The sequence below is a fragment of the Euprymna scolopes genome, chromosome 39 (genome assembly GCF_053919585.1).
Source record: "Euprymna scolopes isolate OS-2025 chromosome 39, ASM5391958v1, whole genome shotgun sequence".
In the NCBI taxonomy this organism is placed as follows: Eukaryota; Metazoa; Mollusca; class Cephalopoda; order Sepiida; family Sepiolidae; genus Euprymna; species Euprymna scolopes.
In genome coordinates, this window is record NC_136520.1 from 4440978 (window position 1) to 4465421 (window position 24444).

The window sequence follows — 24444 nt, forward strand, 5'->3', positions numbered from 1 at the left end:
GATGAGCTTCCTTGCTACTTCAACTACTTGTCAAGAATTTGTTCTTGACAATCAGTCTGACAGGTGAGGGACCAGAAACTAACCCAGTACCTGTCAAACTGAGGTACATTGCCTAGGTAATAATTAGGAGGTCCACTCTTCCAGGCCTTGCCACCTGGCTTTCGAGTGGAGTAAGTTTATTGCTTACTGCCTAAGACACCCCTACTGGGGAATGCTGACAGGACTATCCAAGTAATTTTTATTAGGCTAGGGTGTTCTTCCTTTGAGGCACTGGCTTGAACACGTCACCTTCCGATTTTGTTTCACATGTTGAAATGGGCAGCATGTAAATATTTATCCTGGTCATCTTCAAGTCTAATGTAAACAAGTTATTGTTAAGCTGTCCTCTTGAATAATTAAGACTCACTTTAGTTCTACCATTATTGATCATCAGTGTTGTCTCACCATCTACCTAACGTTCATTAATCCTTATCCTCGAGTAACCTCTGTACCTTGATATGATCCTCTCCCCCAAGTAAAAAAAATAAATTTTGGTAACTTTACAGTCTGTTATGGTAGCTGCTGCTTTCAAACGAACATGTGGAACTCTTTTGTGATGTCATGTGATTATACTACATGTGAAATATTTATTTAAATAAATCATAAATAAATGAAAGAATTTTTCTCAGGAATTAAGCCATTATATTGGAGCAATGGGAATTGTGTGTATTTTTTGATTGAGTTTTAACAGAACAGATACTACACTTACTTTTTGGTATCATTAAAACTCCAAATATCAAATAAGTCTATGTAATATGAAATTATTTCACTGAAGTTATTGATTGTAATTTAAAAAAAATCTGTTTCTCCGATTTCAATTGGACAAATTAAAAATAGTGTGAAAACATTTTTTGGTGCAAGTCCAGTGTTCAACTCGATTAAAAACCAAAAATACAGAAAAATCTTTATGGTGTATGGACCCATGACAAAATGAAAATGTCATATTCCAAAAATCATATAAATTGATCAAGTAGTCTTATTTAATTTTTTTTTTTTTTCTTTTTTTTTTACAAAGAAAATCAAATTTTATGAGGAAGCGAGATGTTATCTTGATCCACCATGTTGCATCAAGAAGGGGGAGATAACTCAATTCGAACTATCGAGATTAAAATCAGCCTTGTAATGGCTACAGGTCCTGGATATAACCTTAAACTATATCCAATGGTGAGGCCCCAGTTTGTGGGCTTTGGGGAGTGTGGAGTCACCCTTTAATTGCAATTGCTCCCAGGTCCACTCTGACCCAGAGTGGTAGTACCTGTTAGGGTCCCAACTATGAGTTAAATAGAAACTGACTGGAAAAAAAAAAAATATATATATTCTATAAAAAGATTTTTCTTCAAAATAACTGGATTTGGCATTAAATACCCTGAAAAGGGTTGATATGCCGTAAAACAAAAACAACCAACTAATATAATGGCTACAATTTACTATTAAAATTGCTAAAAATATGGTTTTAGATAAAACAAAAATACTAGATTGATTTGTGATTTTTGCAGTAAGACATTTTTGGGCGTGGGTACATATATCGAAGATGTTGTATTTTTAAATGGTTTTTGTAGTTAGGTTGAACTCTGGACTTGCTCCTATTTTTCTTTTTCTCTTAAGTTTTTGTTTTGTAAAAGAATTGGGCGCTTCTACACTATTTGGGACAAAATTTCTGAAATCGTAAAACTGAATTTCACATGAAAACAATGGTGTATATGTATTCCTCATATTTTCAAGATTATATCCAAAAATTTCGAAAATCTATAAAGTAAATTATTTATTCAAGAAAATAAAAAAATATAATTTGAAAACAATCGTAAGACACTGTTCAAAAAGGAGGTAATTTTCATTTTTCATTTAAACAAGATGGCGGCAATTTTTCACTTAACACTATTAAAGTTTTTTTTTTTATAATTCAGTAATATTCAGGTAATTTCAACTGCATAATTTGGGAGATACCATTGTAACTTATTTGAATTGAAAAAAAAATCAGTTGAAATCGTTTTTTATCTGAAAATTTCATTTATTGACTACAAAATCTCGTCCCAATTCTGTAGAAGCACCAAAATTTCAAATCTATGTCCCCCTGTCAATTTCTGCCATTAAAATTACTAGACTATTTTAACTTTGTGAGATTTAATTGAAATATAAAAACAAATTAATGTGATTTGAAAATTTAGAACTTCTGCATTACACGGACGGCACCATTGTCAAAGGGCGATAACTCCAATTTCTTCTTGGTCAAATCAGTACAAACCAGTTTTTTATCTGAAAACTCCATTTATTGACTACAAAATCTCATCCCAATTCTGAAGAAGCACCAAAAAAATTTTTTTTTTTTTAAGTAGTTGTGTTTGGAGGCTATTACAATGCTTGTGGGGAAACACTGTGGACATGAGTTAGTATATAAAAGACTAATGACCGCATAAAGATTTTTCAGTATCAGAGCTCTGTGGACAAATTTATCTTTAGTTGACCTTTGACAGCTAAATATTTTCGTTTACTAGCCAAATAGAAAGTTACTAGCCAAACCCACATGATTTTTAGAATATGACATTTTCATTGTGTGACGAGCATTTTTTTTTTTTTTTAAACAAGTGTAATTTTAAATATACAACAAATTTTATATTGATACTTGAAAGTATAAACATTCTGATTTCTTCAAGATGTTTTTTTAAACAGCCTTCGTTAAAAAAAAAAAAAAAGATTATATTGTTCTATTAAACTTTTGTTTAAATAATTTAACTTTGTTCATTTTATTAAAAAAAAAAATTTGCAAAGATATTTCTCACTCAGTAGTGAGCTTTAGAAGATTGTCAGTGAAAGAAATACAATCGCCAAAAGATAAGCGTTTCATTATTTCTAGTCGCCACTTTGAAAAATTACTCGCAAATGCGACTGTTTCACTCGCAATGTAAAGCCCTGAGTATTGAAATTATTTCAGTATTTTCATTATTCTTTTATACACTGATTCGTGTCCTGTGTTTCCCACTAGCTGCATTGTAGTAGTCTTCAAAGACAACACCTTTCACACTGCAAGCAAATTGCAGTATCCTTTCAATTTTTAAAAGATTTATTTTATTTATTTTGACAACCAGATTCAAAATCGTCTCCGATTATCAGAGAAAGAACCTGCCATTCTTGAAGAAGAAATTGAAAAAGCACCATCATTACCAAAAATCACGCCTGCCATGAAAGCTGAAATTGAGTCTGCTTTGAAACCACAACCGTTGACTGAAGTGCTCGTCGAAGGCTTTCGCATCCAAATTAAACGGCAAGACATGAACACGTTGGCCGGATTGAACTGGTTAAATGACGAGGTCAGTTGGCGTATCCTTTCAGTATGAGTCGAGGAAGGAGAACATTTTGTAGAACTAAAAATGATGCCGTTAAAAATTAGTCGATACACCAAGGACGTGAGGTCTTCGCTTTTTTAGCAGAATTTCAATTTTTTTTTTCTTTTTCCTATCCAAAAAAAATAGAATTCCTTTAACTAAATTGCAAAAAAAAAACTCTCTTGGATGTGTTTTTTTTTTTTTTTTTTTTTTTTTTTTTTTTTAATATATCTTCTATTATATAAAAGGTAGTTGTCTGTATGTTCAGCTAAAGCAAAAAATAAACTACAAAACAAACACCCTCAAAGGTGATATTTACAGGTAAAATAAAAACAAATTAAGATAAACATTTCTTTTTTGGCATTTACAGATAAAAAAAAGTTAAAGAAAAAAACAAATAAAATTACAAATAAAATTACAAATAAAACACAATAACAAATAAATTAATAAATACAATACGGATAAACTAACAAACAAAAAAACAAATAAAAAGCCACTCTTGGATGTGTGTTAATTTTTGGTTGAAATTTGCTTTTGATTTTTATTTACTTATTAATTTTTTTGTCTTCTATATATATAAAAGCGAAAATGTTTGTGTGTGCGTTTTCGTGTATGTCCAAGACAGGCTTTTTTCCGAGAAGCGATTGGTCGACTCACAACTTAAAACTTTTTATATCACGTCGAAATCGTAATATCTACGAGTTAACAACGGGAGTCGCCTGTCTATTTAATTTGCCCGACTTTGAAACGTTAAATATTCCACAATTTAAAGCTAAATATTCAACATATTTCGATCGCTGCATGTGGTTTCGACTTTGTCGTATAAAAAAAGCGAACAGACCTGCAGTAACGACCTTGTGGCTAATTTGCTTTTGTGAGGAAGCAAATAAATACATAAATAAAATACTACTCTGCACTGAAAGTTGACCTCATTAAGTCGTCAAGTACGAGCACCTGCCAATTCTTAATCTTACTTAAATAAATTCAAACCTGTTTCCGTTAAACGTTGCACATTTTTTTCACACTTTATTATTTTCCAACTGAGTGTCAAGGCTTCGAGTTCAATCCTTCCTACCAAAACTTTTTTTTTAAAACAAACACCTGGGCAACGATTTTTGTTTTGATTTACCCAAAAACACGCATATCTCCAAACACCCGGGCAACGCCGGGTACCCCCCCCCCCCCGCTAGTCCATCTATCTATCTATCTATCTATCTATATATATATAAAAGGCAAAATATGTGTGACCATTTTGTGTATGTCTCGCAAAGGCTTTTCTCGCACACGCTCCCTGGGGGGGGTACTATGGCTTAGAACTGTTTATATAGGCCATAGATAATAATATCTAGGATTCAGACAATTACTATTCAATCTGGACAATTGGGAGCTGGTTTCCCCCTCTCCAACATCTGTTGGGGAAAAAAAACTTCTGGTCGCGTCATGGAGTAGGGGGTAAGACGTCAGATTCTCTTTCCACTTTCACATCACGGGTGTGAGCCTACCTGCCTACTACCACATTTTTTTTTCTTTTTCTTTTTTTTGCTCAACACACACCTCCAAACACCTAGGCAATGCCAGGCACCCAGGCAAGTATATAAATCTAACCTGTCTGTTTAAATGTATGTATGTTTGTATGTCTGCCTAAAACTTTTAACAGGGCGATGGATTTTTACGAGATTGGTATCGTTTTGAAGCTCAACCCTTCGGACTACAAATATCGAAAAATTGGCTAAAAACATTAATTCCTTCACCCTCAACTGGGCACTTTTCTACAGGGAGGGGTCGTTTTTTTTTTTTTTTTTGCCGATATTTTCAAAAGTCATCCCCTTTTTTCGATTGACTAGCCTTAATTTAAACATTCATCACTTCCGATTTATCAATGGACGCAACACCAAAGACATCATTTTTTTTTTTTCTTCTCCACATTCTTTTCCTCCTACGGGTTTGAGCCTATTCGAGCCTGCCTACTACCACTTTTTGCTCAACACACATCTCCAAACATCCAGGCAGTATAAAAGGCAAAATATTTGTATGTCTTACAAAAACTTCCGACATGCGCGTCGGACTGTGATGAAACCTCGGTCATTCGGACGACAAATATCGAAAAAGTGGCCAAAAACAATATCTTCATCCTCAACTGGGCCGTTTTCTACAAGGAGGGTTTTTTTATTTTCGTCGACATTTTCAAAAATCATTGTCTTCTTTCGATTGACTAGCCCTAGAGTACAAAATAGACTTCGTGGCTTAGTGGAGGACGTCCTTTTCTCTTCCTTGCAACCTCTCTCCCACAGAAGAGACGTTGCGAGCATATCTTTGTTTTATCGTTATTTCCATGGCAGGTGCTCGTCTGAGCTCCAATCTCTGGTCCCCCCCTTGCAAATCTTTCACGATAAACACCCGTCTAGCTGAAACTACTGTCAAAAATTTTTCCCACTCTTTATCTGTGCCTAAATCAAAACGTAGATTCTTCTTTCTTAGAACTGCACGCCTGTGGAACTCTGTTCCGTCTGCCTGCTTCCCACCGGACTACAACCTAGATGTCTTCAAGTCCAACATAAACAAATTCCTGATGAACCACCCCCTTAAGTAGACACTTTATTAAATCTGAACACTAACATACTGTACATGCAATAACCCTTATCCCTGAGTGGCTTCCAGGCCTTGATAAGTGGTGACCACCTTGTAAAAAAAAAAAAAAAAAAAATTCTAACGCTCGCAACTTCCATGGATGTGTTGGCTAAGACATTGCATTTTTTTTTTTTGTTTTTTTTTTTTTCACATTCCTTTCCTCCTTCGTGTTACGGATTTAAACTTGCCTGCCTACTACCACTTTTAAAAAAAAAATTTTTTTTTTAAACCCCGTTTTGATACCAGCCCCTACTTCTATCACTTTTTTAAGACAACCGACTTTGGCAACCATGCATGCATGTCTAGCACTTTTTCTTGAATTGGTTTAAATAGAAAAAAACACGACGTTATTTCGATGTTGGCATGGAGCAGTGGATATTGGGGGCCCCGCGTTGTGGATATTGGGGGCCCCGCGTTGTTAGCTCCGGGTTTCACTTTGCACCCACATGACAGATTGTTTTTTTTTTTTTTATCTTTTTTTTTTTAATTTTTATTTTTTGTTTTTATTTTTTTTGTCTTATTTATTTAATTTTTATTTAATTTTTATTTTTTTTTATTTATTTATTTTTATTTATTTTTTTTTTTTGTGATGTTTTTGTTCGCTTCTTTTTCTTGTTTTTATCCCCCTCACCCCCACCTCGTCCTTGCTCAATATCCTTACTGCACCACCTCTACACACCCGGGCAATGCCGGGTACACCCACTAGTCTATAAATATAAAAGCGAAAATGTATGTATGTATGTTCGCTTTTTCTGTGCGTCTACAAAAGGCTTCTTTCAGAGAAGCGGTCGGTCGGTTCACAACTTTTTAAAACTTTTTATATCACATACAAATCGTAATATCTCACAGTTAACAACGAAGCTCGCCTGTCTAATTTGGTCGATTTCGGGAAGATAAATATTCAATATTTGTCGCTCGCCGCATGTGGGTTAGTCTTTTTCCTATAACATCTTCGGGGAAATAAAAAAGCGTTCAGCAGTAAATGAATACTATCACGCAGGCAAAACTTGACCTCATTTAAAACGGGCACCTGCTAAATCCAACTAATTAAATAAATTCAAACGTGTTTCCGTTAGCATCTCGCAGTGGGGCAATGGTTAACATCGCACATTTTTTTTTTTTTTTTTTTTTCACACTTTAATTTACAACTTTGCCTCAAGGGTTCGGGTTCGATCTTCATACTTATTTTATTTTTTTTTTTTAACCCCCCCCCCCAAAACACCCGGGCAACGCCGGGTACCCCTCGCTAGTCTATTATATAAAAGGCAAAATGTGTGTCAGTGTGTGTATCTGTGTTTGTTTCCCACAAACTTTCAACAGACACAATGAATATACATTATTTAATTGGAATTCATTATTTATTGATCTATTTTTACTGCGGACTATTATCCTCATCTTTCTTAGTTGTTTCACAACGTTTCGACCAACTATTCCTCTGGCCTTCGTCAGATTGTCTGAAGATAGCGGTTTCGATCCTACCCAAAGTCGGCCAGAGGTTTACTTGGCCAAAAATATGGTAAGACAACAACTATGGAAGGCAGTAATTGCTGAGAATGCAGTTAGGAGATTCGGAGTTTCTATCCCGTTGCGGTTACCACCTGACGAAGGCCAGAGGAATAGTTGGTCAAAACGTTGTGAAATAACAACTGAGAAAGATGAGGATAATAGTCTGCAATAAAAATAATTTTGTAGACACCATGAACACTGACAAAATTGGTATCGTTAGAAAGATTGATCTCTCGGATGACAAATATCTAAAAAAATTGGCCAAAAAGATTAATTCTGTGTTGGTCAACGGGGCCGTTTTTTGCAAGGAGGGGTCAGTTTTTGCAAGTTGACATTTTTTGCAAGCTGTACGCCTAGCAATCTCAACATACATTTAAAAGATGTTATTTCGAAGGCCCATGACGTCATAAAGTAACCGTGGGCGAAACAACTAATGTGTTTGCTTTTTTTACCTCCTTTTCCTCTTTCGCGTTACAGGTTCAAACTTGGCTAATTTTTTTTTGTGTTCGCACGGGTACTCACTGTTATTTTCTTTGAAACAATTTTTTTTTTTTTTTTTTTTTCAACAGTTGGTTGTTCAATAGCCTTACTATACCACCTTTCTCTACCCGGGTAATGCTGAGTACCTATGGTAGTATTTAAATAAAAAAACAAAATTTGAAACAAAATCTCTACGGTCTATATACAGGTATATATACCTGTGATGAAACAAAGACATCATATTCCAAAAATTATGTAAATTGATAAAATAATCTTATTTTTTAATAAGAAAAAGTCAAAATTTATTAGTACTGTCCACCATTTTGAAAACAATGTATTTTAACAAAAAAAAAAAAAAAAACTCAGGGAAATAATTCAACAATAATTGATACTTGCGAGATTTGCCACTAATCTCTTAAAAATTATTTTCTTTATAAAAATAAAACTACTTGATTAATTTATGTTCCCCCTTTTTTTTTTTTCTTTTTTTTTTTTCTTTTTTCTTTTTTTTTTCTTTTTTTTTTTTTTTCTTTTTTTTTTCTTTTTTTTTTTTTTTCTTTTTTTTTCTTTTTTTTTTCTTTTTTTTTCTTTTTTTTTTTTTTTTTTTCTGGTTCTTGTCCAAAATTCCCCTTATACTAAAAATATGCATACAATCAGTATGATGTACATACACGTGACGGGTTTTAGTCGGCCAACATACTTCCGAATTTCCAGTGTAGTGCTACCAAAAGCAGTGACAAGACAAATCAGTTCCAATAATTTTAATTTTATATTTTCATAAACATATTCTTTTATATAAATTCAAATAAAAACATTTCTTTTTAACATTTGAAAAAAAAAAAATTTTTTATACTTTTATGAACATAGTTTTTTATATAAATTCCAAAAAAAAAAAAATTTTTCAAACTTGTAAAAAAAAAAAAATTATTTTTATAATTTCATAAGCATATTTCTTAAATTCAAGTCAAATAACTTATTTTATTTTGTTGTTAAAAGTGCAAATAAAAACTAATTGTTATTTTTATCTTTTTATAATTTTAATAATTTTTATTGTATATTTTTCAATAATGTCATTTTCTTATATTTTATTTCAATAAATCGCTTCACAATTGAAATATTGAAGAACAACAAAAGTGAAGGAACTGATTTGTCTTGTCATTGCTTTCAGTAGCAACTATGCCGGAAAATTTGGAAGTACGTTAGCTGACTATAACCACGACGACTTGTGCAGCTATCATTGCATCACTTTTTTTTTTTTTTTTAATATTAAAGATTCCTCCAAGTTGCGTTGCTTTCAGCATCCCAAATTAGGAAGTACGTTAGTTGACCCCATGACGAAAGGAAAATATCAAATTCCAAAAATACTGTATATTGATTTTTTTTTTTATTTTTATTTTTTTTTTTTTATTTTTATTTTTTTTTTTCATATTCCCAGATAATCAACTTCTACATGAGTTTGCTGATGGAAAGGAGTCAAAATGGTCAAGGGGCCAAAGTTCATTCGTTTAACACATTCTTTTATCCCAAACTTCAAAGTTCCGGATATGATGGCGTCCGACGGTGGACGCGGAAAGTGGACATTTTTGCTGTAAAATATTTACTCATTCCTGTGCATTTGGGTATGCACTGGTGCCTTGCTGTAAGTAAAAACAACCCACTCCCTCTTCACTAAAAAAACAACAAAAAAACTGGATTATACTTTTCGTTCGCAACCTTTCATACCAACTTCTTTCTGTTGCCGCAGTCAGTTAATACACAGGATGAGAATGTAACAACCCTCTCATTAAAAAATCAAATTCTGCCCAATTCCCACCATTAACGATCAAAGTCTCAATGACCATCATACACTCATTAATCCTTATCCTCGAGTGGCCTTCAAACCTTGATAAATGGTAACTCTCTTGTAAAATAAAATTTAAACAAAAAAAGAATATTGACCAATCATCCCGTTTTTGATGTTGTCTATATTTGTACTGTTTGGTTTATTCAGATTATTGTTTCCGTCCTTGTTTTGACCAATATATGTACGTAATAATATTTAGACGGCGTTTGTACGTGACGATATTTAGACGTAGTTTGTACGTGACGATATTTAGACGGCGTTTGTACGTGACGATATTTAGACGGCGTTTGTACGTGACGATATTTAGACGGCGTTTGTACGTGACGATATTTAGACGGCGTTTGTACGTGACGATATTTAGACGGCGTTTGTACGTGACGATATTTAGACGGCGTTTGTACGTGACGATATTTAGACGGCGTTTGTACGTGACGATATTTAGACGGCGTTTGTACGTGACGATATTTAGACGGCGTTTGTACGTGACGATATTTAGACGGCGTTTGTACGTGACGATATTTAGACGGCGTTTGTACGTGACGATATTTAGACGGCGTTTGTACGTGACGATATTTAGACGGCGTTTGTACGTGACGATATTTAGACGGCGTTTGTACGTGACGATATTTAGACGCTGTTAGAATTATAACTTGCGACACATCGAACCATGAAGCCGCTAGCTAGTTTTACGTGCAAAATGAACTTGGACCAAAGAGAGTCAGATTTAGATAACTGCCCTGCTGACAACATCCTGTACCATGGTTTTATGTGTAAGCATGTATACGTCAAGATTGAAAAACTTGTCATTTAGATATCTGTTTCAGTATGTGCAAACGGAAAGTCTCTTTTGATCAATGTTTACGTAATGATTTCAAGTTTCCTCATAACAGTGAATTTAACGTTTTTTCAGTTTTTTTTTTTTTCAGTTTTTTTTTTTCAGTTTTTTTTTTTCAGTTTTTTTTTTTTGTTGTTTTTTTTTTGTTGTTTTTTTTTTTTTTTTTTTTTTTGTTGTTTTTTTTTGTGTTGTTTTTGTTTGTTTTTTTTTTGTTTTTTTTTGTTTTGCTAAAAAAAAAATATTTTAGATGTTTCTTTTATTACAACTATTCTATGGAATTGGAATCCAAAATGAAAGATTTTTTTTTTTTTAATTGTTAGGGACGAGCACATGAAACTTTCAGACATCTGCAAGAGTTTAACTGTTGCCGACGAATTAAAGTCAATTTTTTCATGAATATTCTTTATTGAATAGGGTTTTTTTTTTTTTTTTGTAATAAAAAAAATGTTCAAAGTAAAGATTAGTTTTTATGTAAACCACCATTATGTTTTTTTATAATACAAAATCATTCTGAAAGAAATCAAGGAAAGAGTAAAAAAAAAAATATTTTTATTACAAGATATTAGAAAGAAGCGTTTCAAAGTGATGATTATTTTTTGTGTCGTCCATTAAACGTTTCTGAATTTTTTGAGATGAGGATTTTATTGCTTATTTGTACTATCATTCATCGGACTACTGTTCTCATCTTGAGTGTGATTGTCACAACGCTTCGGTCGATATAACCTCCGACCTTCTTCAGGTGTATCGTCTCGAACTTGGGAATGTTTCTGTCGAACTCGCCAATTTGGACGGAATTTCGAGCGGAACCCTTTATTTACTTTACGGGGGGTAGTTTTCTCTTATTCCCTCAGCCATGACTGGATAGATGTCCTAAGTAATTCGAAGGTTGAAGGTTCAATCCTCAGTGTGAACGACTGAAAAATACATTTGCGAATTACTTAGGACCTCTATCCAGTCATGGCTGACGGAATAAGAGACAAACTACCCTACGAGGGTTCTGCTCGAAATTCCGTCCAAATTGGCGAGTTCGACAGAAACATTCCCGAGTTTGAGAAGATACATCTGAAGAAGGTCAGAGGTTACATCAACTGAAACGTTGTGAAAATCTCATTCAAGCTGAGAACAGTAGTCCGATGAATAATAATACAAATAAGCAATAAAATATTTTTTTTTATAAATTCTGAAAAAAAAGAAATATTTAAATGTACATTTAAAATTTTTTTTATTTTTTTTTTATTAGAAATGCTTTGATTATAAAATCTATATAATTCTAAAACTGGACTGTCCGCCCTGGCTTGAATCTTGTCTTCGACTATCGAGCGATTCTATCTTTTAAAAAAAAAAAGATGACGGATGAATATATATAATATACAGGACGTCCAAAAAGTCACTAAAGAGTTTTGAACTTAATAAAATTCTTTATTTTTGATATCTTTTTGTAATTTTAACATATTCTGACTAAGACATTATGAATTAAAAAAAAAAAAAAATACAAAATTCTAACAATTTTTATTTATAAAAAATGTCTTTTCAATATTGCTCATTTTCAGCTTTGCATATTTGCGCTCAAATGGCAACCACATTCCCCACACTTGACTAGCCTCGACGTTTTCTTGTGGGGATATCTTAAAGAAAGAGTCTATTTTAAACAAACCCTAAACTCTGTAAGAATTGGAGAAAAACATCAGGAATGAAATAAGGGAGGTAAATTGCAATCCTGAGATTCTGCAATCTGTCATGAATAATGTTTTGGAAAGAGCACAAATATGCAAAGCTGAAAATGGGCAACATTTAAAAGACATTATTTTTTCATTAATAAAAATGGTTTGAATTTTGCTGTTTTTGTTTAATTTTCTAATGTCTTAAAGTCCTTCAGTGACTTTTTGGACACCCTGTGTGTGTGTGTGTGTGTGTGTGTGGATTTAGCTCTTGGCTCCTAACTTGCTTGTGCAGTTTAGGTGTAGTATCTGTTGCGCATCAGATAGACACCCTCTGAACCTTCAATGCTCATGTGCAGTGGAGTGAACCTGCGACAACTGGCAGCGGAGGAGGCTGCAGCTTCTGGCCAAAAGTAATCTCAGTGAGGTTGACAGTCGCCCTATCGTGTCCGCTACTATGCCTTTTCTTTCTGGATGAGATTCCATAGCTTTTAAGGAAAACTACAAGGCAGCAGTAGGATTTGAAGTCAGTTCCCATCTCTTAGCCTTTTACTGTAATAAGGCCCACAAGGCAGTGGTGTTTGATTTTTGGGGTTGGTTCCCTTAGTTATCGCCCAACTAAGGGCACCCACAAGACAGTGGGGTAGGGGTTGCTAGTGTGCCAGAGCATGTCCACACATCGGTGGGCCATCACGCATTACCTCTGGGGTCCCCTACTACTCAGAGATCTCCTACAAGTTTAGCCTGGGGCCGCAAGGCACCCAGTTACCATGTGTGGCCAACGTGGAGGCACTGTAGGAGTCTTGATTATTGAGAAGCTATGTACTGGCAGGGAAGACTTATGCATAGCTGCTCCCTTTTCACTGTGAGGTTAGCCAGCGGTGTTAGTTGAAAGCGAGAAAGCATGCAAGCCTGAACTTAACGCTAACTTGTACCTAACATACTAGACGCATCACATCCCCGCGTCGGATCAAGAAACCGAACGCACACACTAGCTCAGAAGCTAAAGAAATGAGGGTGGAAAGTTGTATGGTTTTAATTCTAGCGAATAGCACGCAAGTTATGTAGTTTTATTTTTTTAATCTCGCTACTATTTATCGGGTACAATATAATAATCAATAGAGAATTGTCTCTTTGATAAAAAATATGAAATCTGCATGAATTAAAATATATTTAAGCGTATTTTATGACCGGGCAATACTGGATGGCCTGCTAGTATTTTACTCAAAATAAAACCATTCCAAAAGAGAAGCATTTTTTATGTAAAGTTTTAAAATTAAACTGGAGTTATGTAAATATTATTTGTAAATATTAATCAGAACTTTTCTTCGTTATATACTGGCATAACTCCTGCTAAATGAAAAGCAAAAATCAAAATGACTGAAGTTTTTTTTTTTTTCTTTTTTAACTCAACTTGTGTATACTATAAATTTTTTTTGTAAAAACAAACTGCATATGTCCCGTTTCTTTGACATTTTTGGAAAAGAAGACATTTCAAACGACAAAGGGAGATAACTCAACAATAATTCAGTTACTAGATTTACGTTGTAATGCCTACGAATTCCCATTAATTGTTTAAAAATGATTTTATTTTAATTTTTATGTACAAAAAAAAAAAACAACTTTTTCTCTTAAATTTTTCAGGTTGTGAATTTTGCTGAGAAAACAATTTGTTATTACGACTCAATGGGTGGGAAGGATCACCAGTGCCTCGAGACAATAAAGTGAGATTTTTTGCAACATTTTTGCTGGCAATAGTTTTTTTTTTTTTTTTTTTTTTTTTTTTTGCATCATTTGCAAAAAAAAAAAAATAAATAAATAAAAATAAGGATTTTAACTCTATTTTAACTCTAAATACTCATTTCAAAATATTTAATAAAAACTCTTATATTTTCAATGAATCAAATTTTTCCGAATGTTCATTATGCTACGTGTGACACCTTAATTCGTTGTCTTCTGATGGGACCATTTCTCTTTGATTGTTTCGTCTAGTGTCTTCTTTTTGTGCAGAAAAGACACAAGATGACATTTGCTGAGTGTTCCTTAAAGGTTTCATTTGCTGAAACAATTGACTCTTACAAGAGAGAGATAGACTGAAGTTTGCCAAACTAACCCGTCAATTTAACTAGAATGGGTAACATACGAACAGTCATGGCTTGCTGAACGAGAGCAAACTATGCCTGTCCCCAAAATTTTGTCTATACACTCCGGCACAGTCCTGAACAATTTCGTCCACGCAATCCAACACGATCCTACACAATTCTGTTAATTCGAGCCCGGGCACCTTTGTTGATGCGAGCCCGGGCACCTTTGTTGATGCGAGCCCGGGCACCTTTGTTGATGCGAGCCCAAACACTGCTGTTGATTCGAGCCGGGACACGTCTTGTTGATTCAACACAACATGTCACCAGAGTAACCTCTGCAGTTACTCTTCAAATGACTCTAGTAACGGCTTTTTATAGCCCTAGGACAAACTCAGTTGCGCTGTAGGTAGGCCTGACTAAGGCATTGACATACAATTCTTAAGCACTTTCGCGCATGTTCGTCACAACGACAAAAAAAAAATTTTTAATGCTGATGCAAATTTTTCTTTCTACATTCTTCTCTCAATGCGATCTTTTTATTTATTTATATATATATATATATATATATATATATATATATAATTTTATCTTTTTAATATATGTATATGTATATATATATATTATTTTATCTTTTTAATTTGTTTCTTGCAAAAATAAAACTTATTTTTTTTTTTTTTTTTTTTTTAAATACATTTTATTTTTTGGAATTATTTTTTATTTTCTTTTATGCTTGTATTTCAGAAAATATTTATGTGACGAAAGTTTAGACAAGAAGAAAAAAATTTTTCATTTGGTTGGCTGGACCACAAAAATTGCTCGGGTGAGGATTTTATTTATTTTATCTTTTTTTTTTTTATTTTTCCAACAAATGAATGGCATGAGACATTTTGGTTATTTTTGGTGCGAATATGTGAAAAGATGAGTTCAGGGAAGGTTTGCAGAGGGAAATTTGAGGACATGTGTTGCATGGAGAGAAAAGATATGCGAATGATACGATGAATGTGTGAAGTGAAGCATAAAAACACTCTTAGATCTGATGACTTCAGAGGATGATGAAATCTGTCGAGTATATCGGGAGACGTGTGCAGAACAGGAGACTGATGGTATTGGCCATGTTCGAAGAATGGATGATAGTTCTTGGGTTAACAAATGTACAACAGTTGAGGCAGCAGGTCCAGTTCACAGGGAAAAGGAAACGGAAACCTTCGGAGAAGTTATAAAGGTAGACTTGAGAGAGAGACATAAAAGACCTGCTGAACTTTTGCAAAAAAAAAAAAGAAAAAAAAGCACTCATCTAGCTACAACCGCTATATAGTGTGTTGACTTTATTTCATATCAAGAGTTCAACCATAAAGATCTCAACAAAACAGATCCATCCAAAAATAAAGACTTTTCAAAAGAAATAAATTTATTCACCAAAATAGAAAACCTCCTAAACTCAATACACATGATAAAATAAAAAATAAAAAGAACAACCAAATTAACAACTGACACTAAATTGAATAAACTACCATCAGATACAGCACCATATAAGACAACTCGCTCGACAAACTATAAAAATACTAGTAATTGTGCACGCAGTTGCTCAGTATTAAATGTAACGTTAAATTACTTTTAAAAAAATGAAGTAAAATAATTTAAAAAAATAAAAAAAGCGGTAAAAAACTGAGGTGAATTTTTTTTTTTTTTTTTTTTTTTTTTTTTCTTAACAATTCACTTCTTGTACGTAAAAAAAAACAAAAAAAAACAAACTCTAGTTGAGATTGAAACCAAAACCTTTGTCTGTTTTTGCTGTCATTTATAATTTAACATGCCTGAGTGCCCGGTGTTACTGTATGTTTTGGATGTGTGTGTGTTACTGTGTGTTTTGGATGTGTGTGTGTGTGTTACTGTGTGTTTTGGATGTGTGTGTGTGTTACTGTGTGTTTTGGATGTGTGTGTGTGTTTTGGATGTGTGTGTGTGTTTTGGATGTGTGTGTTACTGTGTGTTTTGGATGTGTGTGTTACTGTGTGTTTTGGATGTGTGTGTGTTACTGTGTGTTTTGGATGTGTGTGTTTTGGATGTGTGTGTGTGTGTGTGTTGAGCAAAAAATAAAAAAAAAGTTGTGGCAGGCAAACTCGGACCTGTACCGCGAAGGAGGAAAAGAATGTGAAAAAACAAACGTGACGTCTTTGCCGTTGCGTCCATCACTAAACCAAAAGTGGTGAAGGTTTAAATTAAGGCTAGTAAATCGAAAAGAGGGGATGACTTTTGAAAATATCAGCAAAAAAAGTTACCTCTCCCTGTAGAAAAGTGCCCAGTCGAGGATGAAGGAAATAATGTTTTTAACCAATTTTTCGATATTTGTCGTTCGAAGGGTCAGGCTTCAAAACGATACTGATCTCGTAAAAATCCGAAAGTTTTAGGCAGACATATAAACATAAATGCAAGATTTATATTATACTAGCGGGGGGTACCCGGCGTTGCCTGGGTGTTTAGAGGTGTGTGCGCTCGGGGGGGGGGGGGGGGGTAATCAAAACATAAGAATAAGCAAAGTAAATATTTTTAAATATTAAATTATTAAATATTTTATATAAAATAAATGTTAAAACTTTAAAAAAATCGAAAAAAACACAAAAAAAACTAACGTTAGGGAGACGAACGATGTTAAATGTAAAAATCTGAAAAACAAAAAAAAAAAAAAACGTTAATGTGATGGAAAAAAAACCCAGAAAAACGAACGTTGTAAACTTCTTTTAAAAAATCTGAAAAATAAAAACAAAAAAAAACGTGAAAAATAATTTAATAACCTTGTTTCAATATTAAAACTTTAAAAATTGAAAAAAAAAAAAACTTCGATTGTTAATATTTTTTGTAAGCGTATTTTTTTTACTTCACATTTTTGGCTTGTTATTTTCGTTTAACTATCGTATCTAACTATTTTTAACGTGCTAATAACTTTGGTAATTTTGTTATATCGTAGAAGTTCATAGTTTAGCTTGTGTGAGGGTTAAAAAATTGTTTTACCGATAACAACAATGTTTTTAAATTCAGACTGCCATTACAGAAAAAAAAAAAGACATTTCACACCAGGATTTGAACTTACAACCTTTAGATAATGACGCAGCGCTCTAATCGAGTGAGCTAAGAGGACGTTAACGAAATTGGGTCTTTTTTTTTTTTAATATTTGAACTAAATCATGTTCTGACGTAATTTGCGCATGCGTAGAAGCGAACTTGTCATGAGAGGACATTTTTTTGCTACCCCCTCCCTGTACAAAAATAGTTTAAGGTGAAGGAATTAATGTTTTGGGCCAATTTTTTAATATTTGTTGGGTGAAGGTTCGAGCTCAAAAATGATATTTGGCGAAAAGTATGAATTTTCCAATTAACTGTACAAAGTGTGAATTTTAAAAAATGTGACCAATTTTTTTTATTTTTTTTTATTTAATGTTTTTTTTTTCCTTTCTTTCCTCAATTTTTGATTCAAAAGGACGTTCCCCATCAAATGAATGGAAGTGATTGCGGAATGTTTGCGTGTAAATATGCTGACTACATCACACGGGAAATTCCTATCTCATTCACTCAGGTGAGCATTTTTTTATGTAAAATTAAAAAAAAAAAAAAAAAATTATAAACGACATTTGTGGAAGAATATCCTCTTCTCCTGAGTTGGCACAGCTTGATTTAAGTTTGTCTATCTGTTACACTTAGGAAAGCAATGATGATAAAAAAGAAGAAACATCTCCGTTTTTTTTGTTGTTTTTTTTTTTCTGCATAAATATTTTTCTTTTTAGATAAAAAAAAGTTCCACACAACCTGGGTGTAATAGGACCATTAAAAGTCAAGTTTACTGCAATTAGGGTTAGTGTTTTGGTTTATGAAGGACTTTTTGGTCCCTAAAACAAAGATGAAAGCAAAACAGGAACGAATGTTTGTTACCTCAAACACTAACCCTAAGTCTGGGGTGACAACACGAAAACAAAGAAATTATAAAGAAACGCTATTTCTGAAAAGAAAATATGTATATTATATTAATATATATGGTTAAGGCTAATTTATAAAGGTTGCGGTCATGGAAGAATGCTAAAAAAACATCTGTTTCAGCATTAAAAATAGTTTATGTTGGAGTTATCAATGTGAGATAATGTTTTAACTGCAGTCGGGTTTTATTACTAACTAGTGAGGGGTACCCGGCGTTACCCGAGTGTTTGGGGGAGGGGTTTAAAAAAAAAAAAAAAAAAGTAAGTATGAGGATCAAACCCGAACCGTTGAGGCAAAGTTGTAAATTAAAGTGTGAAAAAAAAAACGTGCGACGTTAGCATCTCGCGGTGGGGCAATGGTTAACGGAAACACGTTTGAATTTATTTAATTACTTCGATTTGGCAGGTGCCCGTTTTAATGAGTGAATGAGGCCAAGTTTGACTGCGGGATTTCATTTACTGCTGAACGCTTCTTTTTTTTTCCCCCCAAGAAAGGAAAAAGACGAACCCACATGCGGCGAGCGACAAATATTGAATATTTATCTTCCCGAAATCGAGCAAATTAAATAGGCAGGCGAGCTTCGTTAACTGAGATATTACGCACATACACACGCACATACACACACACATACACACACACATACACACAAACATACATACATACATATACACACACATACATATACACACACACATACATATACACACACACATACATATACACACACACATACATATACACACACATACATATACACACACATACATATACACACACACACACATACACACACACATACACACACACATACATATACACACACATACATACACACACACACATACATATACACACATATACATACACACACACACATACATACACACACACACATACATACACACACACACATACATATACACACACACACACATACATATACACACACACACATACATATACACACACACATACATATACACACACACACACATACATATACACACATACATACATTTTCGCTTTTACATTTATAGATTTAGTTTTTTTTCTTGAATCATGTGAGGAGTTGCCTTCCCTTTTCTCATTTGTGATGTGTGCTTTAAGCATTGGGTAACTTTGAGTTATCTGCCCTTTGATTGCTTGAATATAAAAACGCGTGTATGGTGTGTTTCCCCTCTTCATTTTGTAACCATGTGAATAAACAGACGTGTTCTTTCTGCGTCTCTGTGAGCGTAAATGCTAACAAAATGTTAATTGATTTTTCTTTTGTCAACCGTTGACATAAAATCATTTAACGAAGAAAGGTATATTTTCTTTATTTACTTCCTAATTAACGAACAAAGGTTATTAATTTACAGTTTTATGTTTTCATCATCGATATATATTAATAGGATAATGCGGGTGTTATGTATTTATTTTGTGTGTCACGCTTATATCTGAGTGACTGTCGTTTAATCGTTATGGACTTCTATATTCAATCATTTTAACAAGAATTCTTCATAATTCATTCGAACTCTCTTGCTATACAAGTTCAACACTTAAGAATGGAGCAATAACATAGCAATAAGACCAAAATAAATATAGATATCTTTATTTGACAATTCCTTAAGCTTTGAAAAACCGTGATATTAGAAGGGTCTCTATAACTTGTTTTCTTTATTGAATTAATAAATTTATATTTTATTTTCTCTTGAATCATCTATATCTTAATAGGATTGCGTGTGGGTTATTTATTTTGTGTGTCACGCTTACAGCCGAGTGACCGTCGTTTAATTGTTATGGACTTCTATTTCTTGTAATGAAGAATTTTTGGTAAAATTATTTATGACAAGTTTTGGTTTCGGTTTCGATTTCGATTATAGCTGATGGCACTCCAGTAGTGTTATATATATATGTGCATATTTTTTTCATAAGTTTTGGTTTCGGTTTCGATTATAGCTGATGGCACTCCAGTAGTGTTATATATATATGTGCATATTTTTTTCATAAGTTTTGGTTTCGATTTCGATTATAGCTGATGGCACTCCAGTAGTGTTATATATATATGTGCATATTTTTTTCATAAGTTTTGGTTTCGGTTTCGATTATAGCTGATGGCACTCCAGTAGTGTTATATATATATATGTGCATATTTTTTTCATAAGTTTTGGTTTCGGTTTCGATTATAGCTGATGGCACTCCAGTAGTGTTATATATATATATGTGCATATTTTTTTCATAAGTTTTGGTTTCGGTTTCGATTATAGCTGATGGCACTCCAGTAGTGTTATATATATATATGTGCATATTTTTTTCATAAGTTTTGGTTTCGGTTTCGATTATAGCTGATGGCACTCCAGTAGTGTTATATATATATATGTGCATATTTTTTTCATAAGTTTTGGTTTCGATTTCGATTATAGCTGATGGCACTCCAGTAGTGTTATATATATATGTGCATATTTTTTTCATAAGTTTTGGTTTCGGTTTCGATTATAGCTGATGGCACTCCAGTAGTGTTATATATATATATGTGCATATTTTTTTCATAAGTTTTGGTTTCGGTTTCGATTATAGCTGATGGCACTCCAGTAGTGTTATATATATATATGTGCATATTTTTTTCATAAGTTTTGGTTTCGGTTTCGATTATAGCTGATGGCACTCCAGTAGTGTTATATATATATATGTGCATATTTTTTTCATAAGTTTTGGTTTCGATTTCGATTATAGCTGATGGCACTCCAGTAGTGTTATATATATATATGTGCATATTTTTTTCATAAGTTTTGGTTTCGGTTTCGATTATAGCTGATGGCACTCCAGTAGTGTTATATATATATATGTGCATATTTTTTTCATAAGTTTTGGTTTCGGTTTCGATTATAGCTGATGGCACTCCAGTAGTGTTATATATATATATGTGCATATTTTTTTCATAAGTTTTGGTTTCGGTTTCGATTATAGCTGATGGCACTCCAGTAGTGTTATATATATATATGTGCATATTTTTTTCATAAGTTTTGGTTTCGGTTTCGATTATAGCTGATGGCACTCCAGTAGTGTTATATATATATATGTGCATATTTTTTTCATAAGTTTTGGTTTCGGTTTCGATTATAGCTGATGGCACTCCAGTAGTGTTATATATATATATGTGCATATTTTTTTCATAAGTTTTGGTTTCGGTTTCGATTATAGCTGATGGCACTCCAGTAGTGTTATATATATATATGTGCATATTTTTTTCATAAGTTTTGGTTTCGATTTCGATTATAGCTGATGGCACTCCAGTAGTGTTATATATATATATGTGCATATTTTTTTCATAAGTTTTGGTTTCGGTTTCGATTATAGCTGATGGCACTCCAGTAGTGTTATATATATATATATGTGCATATTTTTTTCATAAGTTTTGGTTTCGATTTCGATTATAGCTGATGGCACTCCAGTAGTGTTATATATATATATGTGCATATTTTTTTCATAAGTTTTGGTTTCGATTATAGCTGATGGCACTCCAGTAGTGTTATATATATATATGTGCATATTTTTTTCATAAGTTTTGGTTTTGGTTTCGATTATAGCTGATGGCACTCCAGTAGTGTTATATATATATATGTGCATATTTTTTTCATAAGTTTTGGTTTCGATTTCGATTATAGCTGATGGCACTCCAGTAGTGTTATATATATATATGTGCATATTTTTTTCATAAGTTTTGGTTTCGGTTTCGATTATAGCTGATGGCACTCCAGTAGTGTTATATATATATATGTGCATATTTTTTTCATAAGTTTTGGTTTCGATTATAGCTGATGGCACTCCAGTAGTGTTATATATATATATGTGCATATTTTTTTCATAAGTTTTGGTTTCGGTTTCGATTATAGCTGATGGCACTCCAGTAGTGTTATATATATATGTGCATATTTTTTTCATAAGTTTTGGTTTCGGTTTCGATTATAGCTGATGGACCCAGGTCATATGGAGATTATATATATATATTTTTATATATATATATATATATATATATATATATATATATATATATATATTTTTTTTAAATAAAAACTTTATAATATATAAAAATCGATAGAACATTAACTCTATAATAATATATACGAAATCTGCATGAATTAAAATATCATATTTAAGCGTACTTTACGACCGGGCTACGCCGGACTTCCCTGCTAGCTTATATAAATACTTTTGGAGTTTTAACAAAAGAGCTACAATATCAGGGCATCTCCATTTATGCTGAACATCCACGGAATGCCAACTTATTTTTCATCCATATATCAGTAGGATTGCGTGTGTTATTTATTTTGTGTGTCACGCTTACATCCGAGTGACTGTCGTTTAATTGTTATGGATTTGCATTTCGTGTAATAAATAATTTTACCAAGAATTCTTCATAAGTTTCGGTTTCAATTATAGCTGATGGGACTCAAATTATATATATATATATATATATTTTTTTTTTTCATGAGTTTTGGTTTCGATTCAAGCTGATTCACCCAAATCATATGGATATATATTTTTTATTTTTTGAAATCGCAACTTTATAATAAATAAAAATCGATACAACATTAACTCTATAATAATATATACGAAATCTGAAAGAATGAAAATATCATTTAAGCGTACTTTACGACCGGGCTACGTCGAGCAACCCTGCTGACTTAGACAAATACTTTTGCAGTTTTAACAAAAGAGCTACAATAATATCAGAGCATCTCCATTTATACTGAACATCCACAGAATACCAACATCAGTACATATGAAAGAGTCCGCTGTGGAATTTTCAGGTCCTGCTAGTTAAATATTATTAATTATAAATATTATTAATTATTAATTTATATTATTATTAATAAATAGTATTAAATGGGGAATCTTTCCTATTAAACTCTTGTTAGTATTATACATCTAAAATTGAGAAAAACCTGCGAAATTGAGTTTTTTAAATTAAATTTAAAAATTATATTTTTCAAACTATTTTTTGAAATTGAGTAGCAATTTTTTTTTTTTTTCTCAAAGACAAAGTATTTTGTTCTCTATCTGAACGATACTTTAATTTTTTTTTTTTTTTTTTCTCGTCCTGTTTTAGGCGGACATGCCCCAATTCCGGCAATTAATGGTCTATGAAATTCTGAAAAAGAAGCTGTTAACCTGACAAGACGCACATCAAGGAGGGAGAGTAAGGACTGCCGTGCAACTGCTCTTCTTTGTGTTTTCATTCTGCCGCAAGTTTAACGACTCCTTTACGTTAGGAAGTTTACCTTAATTGGAAGGATTATGTTTCCTCATGCTGCCCTCTACACTCGGTGGTTTAGGGAGTGCAATAATAAAAAAAAAAATAACTTAACATCTTTTTTTTTTAATGTCATGGCGAAACTTTCAAAATTATTTCTATTTAAAAAAAATAAATTCCATGATGTAAGAAAAAAAAAAAATTGGCCAAATTTTTCCAGTTTTCAATTATTTTTATCTACAAAATTTGAATTGAGAAAATAAAAAGATTTAATAAAATAAAAAATATATATATATATATATATATATATATAAAAATAAAATGTGTCTATCTATCTATCAAAATTTCTTTTAATTAGTTCTTTTTCTGAAAACTTGTCAAGGGAAGTAACTCTTTGAAAGAAGGGGAGATAATTAATGGAAACGAAGGGAATTTCTCAATTCAAGTTTCCTAGAAAAAGATATTAATTTACCTTTTTCTGTGTTTGCAAATTATTTTTTTTTTTTTATTTAACGAAAAATTTGCCCACCAAATTTGCTCCATTGTCATTTGACTTGCGTAGAACCTTTTATTATTTCATTGGCAATTCGGCTATGGAAAATATCCGATAATATTCCCTTCCACAATATGAAAACGACAACTTCATTTTTGGTTAAAAACACATTGAAGTTTTTTTTTTTTTTTTTTTTTTTTTTTCTTCTAATTCGTTCGCTTATATTCAGTTTATGTAACAGTTTACGACCTGAATTATTTTTTTATTTTTTTTATATATTTTTCTTTTGACCGTTTACGACCTGAATTATTACGTAGATGATTAAAAAAAATTATTTCTTGTTAATTTTATAGTTTGA

The 24444-nt window shown here is 32.6% G+C and overlaps 1 protein-coding gene across 6 annotated transcripts in view; it reads left to right on the plus strand.

Annotated features, from left to right (window-relative positions):
- LOC145263630 (uncharacterized) overlaps positions 1–23804 on the plus strand; it is an 89980-nt gene extending 66176 nt beyond the window's left edge. For all 6 annotated transcript variants that reach the window (XM_080120476.1, XM_080120478.1, XM_080120479.1 and 3 more), the window contains 6 exons: positions 3123–3344; positions 9409–9612; positions 13954–14033; positions 15135–15213; positions 17867–17962; positions 23450–23804. In XM_080120476.1, the coding sequence (XP_079976602.1) occupies positions 3123–3344; positions 9409–9612; positions 13954–14033; positions 15135–15213; positions 17867–17962; positions 23450–23515 (747 nt within the window). In that variant the 3' untranslated portion in view covers positions 23516–23804. The remainder of the gene's footprint in view (positions 1–3122; positions 3345–9408; positions 9613–13953; positions 14034–15134; positions 15214–17866; positions 17963–23449) is intronic.
- The last annotated feature ends 640 nt before the right edge of the window (positions 23805–24444 follow it).